A 9,065-nucleotide genomic window follows, 5' to 3' on the forward strand; every position below is an offset into this window, starting at 1 on the left:
TTGCTATGCTTCTGTTATAATTTATCAGGTCATTGAGTTGACCTGTAAATTGCCATTTTTTAAGAGCAGCCTGGCGTAGTCGTTTCACTTTGCTACATTCTGAGTCCCACCACGGTACTGGGTTGGTTATCTTTTTCTGATTAATGATTCTTTTACGAATAGGTGTGGTATTTATAATAGCTTTAGTAATTACTTCGAAATAATGTGCATATTTTTCATTAGGTGGTAATCTTTCATATTCAGGAGTCAAAAAACCATTATACAGTTCATCAAGTTCGGTTTGAAATCTAGCCCAGTCCGTTCTAACGGATTTGATTCGGAACGATTTTTTTGAATATTTTTCTTTATTAATGCCTATATTAATCGAAATTGGGTAATGGTCCGAACCAAGTGGATCATCGCTCATAGTAACTTCGACCATATGTGCTAGACATTGAGAAGTGAAAACGAGATCGATATTGGATTTAGTAGTATTATGCTTATTGAAATGAGAGTAAGTATCATTATTGTGCAAGTGTAAATCGCATTTTTCGATGGAGTTTTCCAATCTCAGTCCGTTCTCATCTGTTGTGTTACAATTCCAAATAGTGTTGTGTGCATTGAAATCACCAAGTAGTATAGAATTTTCACGGTTATTTACATTATTTACAATTTCATCCTATTGGTTTTGGGTGAGTTTAGAACCAGGAGTTCTATAACATATTATAAATTCTATGCTAGGGTTCGTATTTTTTATCTTTATTCCGCACATTTCAACCGTTTGGTTCGGAGAACTAATATTTTGAATTTCGTAATACTCATAATCATTTCTAATAAAGATTATTATACCTCCCCCGCGAGTATTCTTGTCGATGTCAGGTCGGTCTCTTCTGTACGTGGAGAAACCAGGCAGATGTAAAATATCCTCTTCAATCAACCAAGATTCAACGCATATGAGAACGTCAAAATCGTTTTTCACAGCTGCAAGCTCCTATTGTTTTGATTTAACACTTCGAGCATTCCAAAACATTGCTCTTAAAACCTTGTCAATTAATATTATTTCATTAGCCTTTCTTAAGTCTCTTTTATGTATCAGAGTCACTTATTTCACTGCTATCTATTTCACTTTGTGTTAACAACGTGTTTTCATCAAAATTTGTTATACTCAATTTATTCTTTATTTTGGTGAGTTTTGTTTTGACGCTTGGAACTGTGATATACGGGTAAACAAGGGAGATTAGGTCTATAATCTTTTGTTTATTGTCAGAAATCTTTTGAGCCTCACGATGTAAATTGTTTTTGCCATAGGTATTTTTATAAAAATTAGCAAAATCTTCAAAGCTACAGGGCACGTCATGTCCAGCGGAGAACAAATCACTACACGGGCTGAGTGCGTCATCAATCTTAGCCATCTTGTCTGCAGTCGTTTCATCGAGTTTTGTTTTCTTCTTATTATGTTTATTTGATTTGATTATCTTGGTCGTGTTTACTTGAGTAGTAACAGAAGAACTGTTAAAAGAAAGTGGCCTCTTGAACGCAGAAGTTACAGTATCCATTGGAGCAGGTGGCCTATTTTGTTTATTTTCAAGAATGGGAAATTCCTTTTCAGATGTATGTGTGTTTACTTGATTTGTTGTATGCTGCTCAGACATTGGACAGTTCAAAGCCTTATGTCCTTTCTTTTTGCACTTGAAACAACGCATAGCATCAGGGCCAGCAAAGATGAAAAAGTCAATTCCTTCGTGCGTGAACTGTAGCATAGATGGAATTTTGGTTGCGTCATCAGCTCTGATGTATACCTGTCGTCTATGGCTTTCTACGTGCTCGTAACCAGGCTCACTAATGTTCACTTTCATGCGAGTTACTACAGAGGTTCTGTTCACTTTAAGTTTGTCAAGTATTCTTTCCAGGTATCGGTTAGGAATAGCAGGCGAAACATTTGAGAAGATAATCCTTGTATTTGTAGAAACTAATGGTCTATGTGAACATTTTTCCCTTTTATTTCCAATGACTGATTTTCACAAGTAAATTTCTCAACAAGATTTTTACTGGAAAGATGTATACATACTCGGTTTTTGGATATTTCAGAGGCACAGAATACGTTTTCGGGTTTGACTATTGTACCGACTGCAACAGTATAATCATTAATTAATAGGTCATCGGCACATGACATAATTATAGCTTGTTCTCGCGTATAGCACTTTTCGTCTTGAGTTTTTTCTGCGAAACTGTCGTTTTCAAAGTCTTTGGAATTGAACTTGGGTATACTCAGCTGCGTTAGGGTGCCTCCAGAAGGCAGATCGGCATCAAAAATGCACTCTGAAAGTTCAGAGGGCATCTCCGCCGATTGTTGAACCGCCATATTCACGGCCGTACTTAGCACGGCACACAACTATGTAAGGGCCGAAGCCCACACTCGATAAGCACGCGATGTAAACACACGACTTATGAATATAATTGCGGAGCAAGTATAAACACGTCTGCTCTCTTCGAGTGCTCAAACGCAACTTTCTTATCGTAATGTTTATACTATTAAAATTAATGTCTATGTTAATATTGTACTCAGAGTTGAAATAAAACTTATACAGCTTTTTTGCCGATGATATGGAAAATACTTGGCCAGGATATTGGGCGATATTTGTGTTCGAAATGGTTATAATTCAAAACGCAATAATTTACACTGCAGTATGCGATGCTGCAACACCTCTCCTGATCATGATCAGCTCCGGATATTTTAAACATATAAAAGATCGCATAATTTCTCTTAATGAAAATGGAAATTGTAAGTTATTGGATCAAAAACGTTGCATTTATTTTCATCAAAGACTGCTAAGGTACGTAAGTTTAAATTTCGCCTAAAAACTTAAAAAATATTTCATAGTTATATTCTCTATTGAAGCATCTACAAAAGAACTTACTTTCGATTTGCTCCATTTACAGTAATACATTTTTTTTTTTTTTTTTTTTTTTTTTTTATTGAGCTTTCTCAACTCCTTTTGGAGTTATTTAGCTATAAGTTTACATTATTTTTTGATCTGTACAAGTAGGATACATTGTAGATATAGATGAAAGTTTTGCGGTGGAAAGATTTTACATATTATACATGTAGGTTACAATTTTTGAGAAACGTATACAATATATTACAAACTTCTGTTTTGGGATCATAGATTAGACAGTGGATATTCAGAGGTAGTTGAAGCCTGTGTTTTTTTAGTTGGTTAACAAGTTTTTTCCTTTGATTGTCAAGTAATGGGCATTGCCACACAATGTGGTCAATGTCTTGCAGATCGTGTCCGCATGAGCAACAGGCGGAGGAAGCCAAGTTTACTCGTGCTAAAGAGGCAGCTAAATTATAATGGTTAGCTCTCAGGCGATTTATTGTGACGATGGTGTCGCGGTTTAGATTCTTTTTGTGGAACCATGGTTGATTTTCCTCTGTGCCAAAGTAGTCAAAGTATTCTCTGCCTTTGTGCGTACTAAGTGATATATTTCTAATCTTGGTATTTACAGATGCTTCTGTTTTGAATATCTGACGCAAGTCGGAGTAGGGAATATGAGCGTATTTTGAGTGTGGTTTGCTAGTTGCATTTTTCGCTACCTCGTCTGCTGATTCATTCCCACAGATTCCAATGTGAGAGGGGATCCATATAAGCTGAACAGTGCTTCCGTTTGGGGAAGATTCTTTGAATCCATAAACTTTCTTTTTGATTTGCAGGAGGTAATTGTTTGTTTTAATGTCAAATATTGTGGAATTTAGTTTATGTAGAACGCTTAGGGAATCTGTGAAAACGAGAATGTTTCTGTTTGTATTTTCGAGCGCAAGATCGAGTGCATCGTTTAGGGCAATAGATTCAGCTGTGAATATGGAGGCTAGTTCGCAAACGCTGCGGTCAATCGTGAATTGCAATGCCGGGCATATACATGCTGTGCCAACCGACTGGGCTCCTGTTACTTTGCTACCGTCTGTGTAGACGGCTATAGCGTTGTTTTTTGTTACATAATTTTCTATGACACGATTTGGAAAATGATTAGTTTTTACAGTTTTTCCAAGTTCTAGATTTACATTTATGCTTTCGATTAGTGTATCGTAATTGTGCATGTAAATGTTGAATTTTTTGTCAGTTTTAATATGTTTTCTGAGAGGGATCACAATGCTAATACCTTTGGCTAGAAGGCTCTTTCTTTTATGTTTGTTGAATTTTGCATGAAATCGGATGATTGATTTAGTTACAGGTAGGCTTTTGTTGGTAATCACTTTTGACAGATATGTTGAGCACAAGTATACTCCCCTGTCGTACAGATATGGAAGTTTTGATTCTTGTGTTAGGACGTTGGTCGGGGTGGAGATCCTGTAGCCAAATGCATATCTTATGGCCAAGTACTGTATTCGTTCGAGGCTTTCCAATTGTGACTTTCTACGAGGAAAATATACAAAGTTAGCGTAGTCTACTATCGGTCGTATGTAGCTTTTGTAGAGCGTTATCAAAGTACTTGGATCTGCACCCCACCAGGTTCCTCTCAGGAATTTCAGTATATTCATTACACGTAGACATTTTTTTTTAACATTTGAAATATGTTCTTTGAAAGACAGTGTGTAGTCTAGCGTTAGACCTAGGTAGCGAGCGCACGCTGTAGACTTTATGTGTGAGTTATCAATCTTAATTTCGCTTTCGCCAGGAAGGATACCCAACTTGTTAAAGTGAATAAAGGTTGTCTTTTCAGGGGAGAGTTCAAGTCCAATATTATCTAGATTTGTTTTTATAATTTGTACAAATTTTTCGGTAGTGGATAGACCTGCTTCTGCGGATTTTTTTTTGACAATAATGGCTAGGTCGTCTGCAAATTTTGAAATAACCGCGCCTTTGGGTAAATTTTTGAGGGCCAGGCTTATATAAATAATAAATAATAAAGGACTCAACACTCCTCCTTGAGGGACGCCTTTGTATACATATCTAAATTCGTTGCCGAGAGTGTCTGCATAAATTATTCTTTCATACATAAGAAATTTGACAAATTCAATTAGATTCGAGGGACAGTTCAGGTCTGCTAAGACTTGTAAAAGAATTTCGTAATTTACGTTGTCGAAAGCTGATTTAATGTCCAAGAAAACTGCAAACACGTGTTGTTTTTCTTTAAAACCTTCCTCGATGATGAGTTTTAAATTCGCGAGGTTGTCAGTACACGATTGGCCCTTCCGGAATCCGGATTGGGCAGTTGGCAAAAGGTCATTACTTTCAAGATACCACTGTAGTCGATTTTTTATGAGGGTTTCGAACAGTTTACACGTACAGGAGGAGAGGGCTATTGGTCTGTAATTGGTTCCGTCAGATTTTTTAATGAAGTGAATGTATTGTTTTTTCCATTCGTTAGGATAGTCGTTAGATGCGTACATCTCATTAAATATGTCTAGGAGTATCAGTTTGTAATTAGTTGGTACAGTTTGGAGAATTTCGTAATCGATGCCATCCATGCCAGGGGAGGAATTATTTTTTTTCGGGTCGAGGGCCGCATTAAACTCGGAATACTGAAACGATTTACTTAGAAATTCGTTGATATTGCTGGGTGGGTGAAAATCTGGGTTAATGGGGGCCCATGGAGGAGCGACTTTGTTTAAGGCTTCTTTTATTTTTTTTTCCGCGTCAAAGTTAAAATCATTATGACGAATTTTTGTCCATTTATTTTTAAGAACTTTAATTTTGTTCCAAACATATGATTTGTTAGTCGTGAGGTTGAGTGTTTTAACAAAAAGTTTGAAGCTCTCTCTTTTTTTTGATTTGAGGGTCTTTTTGGTTATCGTGACTTGTTTTTTATAATTTATGTAGTCTTTCGTTTTATGTGTAAATTGCCATTTTTTATGAGCGGCTTTACGTAACCGTAGGGCTTTGTCGCATTCTGCGTCCCACCATGTTACCGGGTTTTTTATTTTACGATGTGGTTTTGGTAATTTTCTTTTAGGCGTGTTCAATTTTATAGTATTTGTGATTACTTTCATAAAAATTTGGTATTTTTCGCTAGGCAATGCATCACAGAATTCAGGTTCGTAAAATGTGGAGAAATTTTCTTTGAGCATTTCTTGTACTTTCGGCCAGCAGGTTCGGATAGAATTTACTTTGAAAGATTTTTTCTCGTAGGCACTTTTAGTTGCGTCTATATTTACAATGACGGGGAAATGATCAGAGCCGCGTGAATCATCGAGAACGGTGGTATCAATAGTATGAGCTATATTACATGAAGAAAAAATTAGGTCTATGTTAGATTTATTACCATTTGAAGGATTTATACGTGTTTGCGTTTTCGTGTTAAGAATTAAAAGATCTTTTTTATCGATCGCACTGTATAATTTTTTACCATGAGAGTCTTCTCCAGAACAGTTCCATTGTCGGTGGTGAGCGTTGAAGTCGCCGACGAGAAGAGAGTAGCTGTTGTTTTCTACGTTGTTTACGACTGCGTCCCAATCCTCTTGAAGTAGAGTGTTCCTGGGGGGTCTGTAGCAGGCAATGATGTCTAATTGCGGAGTGACATTGGTTATTTTAACGCCACAGATTTCGATTTTACCGTTCGCATCATTAAGAGGATTTAGTTCAATCGCGTTAAGTCCACTTCTTAGGGCGATTAAGATTCCGCCGCCAGCAGTTTCCGTTCTGTCTTTCCTTAATATTTGAAATCCCGGTATGTTGAAATTTTGATAGTCTGTAGTGAGCCACGTTTCGACACAGATAAAGATATCAATATTTACGAGAAGAAGGGGAAGTTCTTCAATACGTTTTAGAATGCTACGTGCATTCCAAAACGCGATTTTTAGCTGTTTTTTACTTGTCGTTTTTATTTATCTTAATAGTCCGACTCTTGAGGTGAGTCTGTAAGTTCTTCAGATGGTAGTGACAATTTTTTCTTTATGCGGGTTAGCCTAGATTTGAGATTACTGTTTGAGAGCTGAGGATAGATCATGTCAATTGTATCTATGAGTCCTTTTATATCATGAGTGAATTCTTTTGCGATGTTATTAATTTTAGGCTGGCCACGACATTTTTCAAGGAACAATTTCATTTGGTCAAAGTTAATAGTTAGCTCTTGTCCGTCCAAAGCTTCTTTGGCTGGAGCTAATGCTGTTTCAATACTGACCGTTTCGTTGCTCTTTTTAGTTTTTTTGTGCTCGGGTTTTTTGAAAGTATTCTGGGCCGCAATTTCTTGAAGAGTTGGCATAGAATTTTCTGGAGGAGTTGTTTGAGTGCCTGAAGTTGCGTCGGAGGTAATAGAGGAAGGTGGGGGCCGCTTCTGACCACGTATTTGATTTTCTATGTCCATTTGCTGCTCGCTATGAGAATCGTGAAGGATATGTTGATTTTGAGCTAGCTCGGCGTTTTCTTGATTTCTAGCGTTGTTGATGGTTGTGTTGTTAGCTTGTGTTAGTGAGGCATGCGGGCATACTTTAGCTATGTGGCCGTACTGTTTACAAACAAAGCAGTGGGCTGATTCGGTGCTTAGATATACCCAGTATTGAGTTTCTTCATAGGTGATTTGTAGCGATTGTGGTAGCAGGTGCTCATCTTCCTCTTTGATGTATACTTGGCGTCTGAAAGAGAGAATATGTGATCGCCCTGGTTTATTTAGTCCTGCTCTGATGTTGTTCATTTGGGATACTATTGTAATGCCTTTATTTTTTAAGGCTTCAATGAAAACTTCGTTCGGTATTACTGGGCAAGCATTGGATAGGACCACCCTTTTGTTCTTTTCTAGTAGTGGGCGAATTTTGAGGGTAAAATCTTTGACTTGGACCATTTTGTTAGTTAGCTTTTCAACAAGAGCGTTATCACTTAAGTAGGTGCACACACGATTTCCAGAGATCTTTGAGATGTATTTAATGTAGGAGGCGTCTATAAGGGCTTCGAGACCGTCGATGTAGTCTTCTATGGTACAGCCTTCAATGGAATCTATAACAATAGCTTGGTCTTTTTTTGGCATTATTGAACTGGAAGTGACCTTTGCGTAGGATTGATGAACTTGGGTTTTACTAGCACTTTGGGTTTCTTGGTTCGAGGGCTCACCGCTTTGGGTGGCCATTTTCGGTTTTGGCTGCAACCGCAGTCAAGAACCAGAAAAGAATTTAACAGCGGTAAACTATTCGCGGACTTGTTCTGAGTTAGCTTACTGTTCCAGCAGAGGTGGAGAATGTTTATGTTTACATCGGAAAACACGTCTGCTCGCTACGGCTGCTCGAACGCGACTCCACAGTAATACATGAATAAATAATGTCATATCCAGGTTTTCGTCCAAATTAGCCGAATTCGCTGCTACGATGCTTTTAACGCAAATTCTGAGTACCGGATATAATATATCTATCATCTTAATCAAGCTCGTCAGTGTGAGTGCGAACAGCATATACGTAATTCATGTCATTAAACTAAATCTATTATTGCATTTTTAGTCAGACCCCGACAAATACAAATACGTCGCATTACTGGGCACATATTTGTGTCAATTATTTCTGATTCAGTGGGCACCCGACCATGTGCATGAGGAAGTAAGTACTTATATTTAATATAATACGCTGAAATCGTTAAAATACTGCTGCGTAGATTGTTATTGTGTGCTTGCGATTAGAGCGAGCAGATAGCTTATGCTGCTTACACTGCTTACATTGGAACTTATAACAGTAACGAGATTAATAAACATTTACTTACTGTAATAATGAGAGCTCAGATGCCAGTTAAGTTTTTGGCTGGTGGTTTTATTCCATTGTCTCTAGAGAGTTTCGGTAACGTATGTATTAGATTTTTCTGTGCGTATTATATTGGCAATCTAACAGACATTTTATTTTGCAATGTTTCAGATAATAAAAAACGTATTTTCCTTCTTTACTGTACTACGTAATTTTGACTTATAGAAGACGTCGTACAAGCACGTCCGTGTCAGTTTCGCTGTTTTATCAAGACTCTTACGTTAACAGCAGCAGTGGAGACATAACTAATAAGTTCTGAAATATTCTAACTAATCGCAGGTCGACTAGGTTCATAAACGTCTTGTTACTGTAAAATAGGTCACAATTGTTAGATGAAAGCACATTGAGAAAATAAAAATTTATTCTA

General features: G+C 37.3%; 1 protein-coding gene across 1 annotated transcript; it reads left to right on the forward strand.

Moving 5' to 3' along the window:
- Window positions 1–2,628: 2,628 nt before the first annotated feature.
- LOC131672303 (odorant receptor 49b-like) lies at window positions 2,629–8,863 on the forward strand. Its single transcript, XM_058949435.1, has 5 exons — window positions 2,629–2,813; window positions 8,242–8,341; window positions 8,405–8,500; window positions 8,581–8,739; window positions 8,810–8,863. Exons 1-5 carry the CDS (start codon window positions 2,629–2,631, stop codon window positions 8,861–8,863), a joined length of 594 nt encoding a protein of 197 aa, XP_058805418.1.
- The last annotated feature ends 202 nt before the right edge of the window (window positions 8,864–9,065 follow it).

Source organism: Phymastichus coffea, unplaced genomic scaffold (assembly GCF_024137745.1).
Source record: "Phymastichus coffea isolate CEN01 unplaced genomic scaffold, Cenicafe_Pcof_1.1 PCOF00147, whole genome shotgun sequence".
NCBI lineage: Eukaryota > Metazoa > Arthropoda > Insecta > Hymenoptera > Eulophidae > Phymastichus > Phymastichus coffea.

Excerpts from the sequence above, each read along its gene's own strand:
- LOC131672303 (XM_058949435.1), top strand. The coding sequence starts at position 2,629 with ATGGTTATAATTCAAAACGCAATAATTTACACTGCAGTATGCGATGCT. Across the intron at positions 2,814-8,241 it reads TTTCATCAAAGACTGCTAAG|GTTTTCGTCCAAATTAGCCG; the intron begins GTACGTAAGTTT and ends TGTCATATCCAG. Across the intron at positions 8,342-8,404 it reads TCTTAATCAAGCTCGTCAGT|TCAGACCCCGACAAATACAA; the intron begins GTGAGTGCGAAC and ends TTGCATTTTTAG.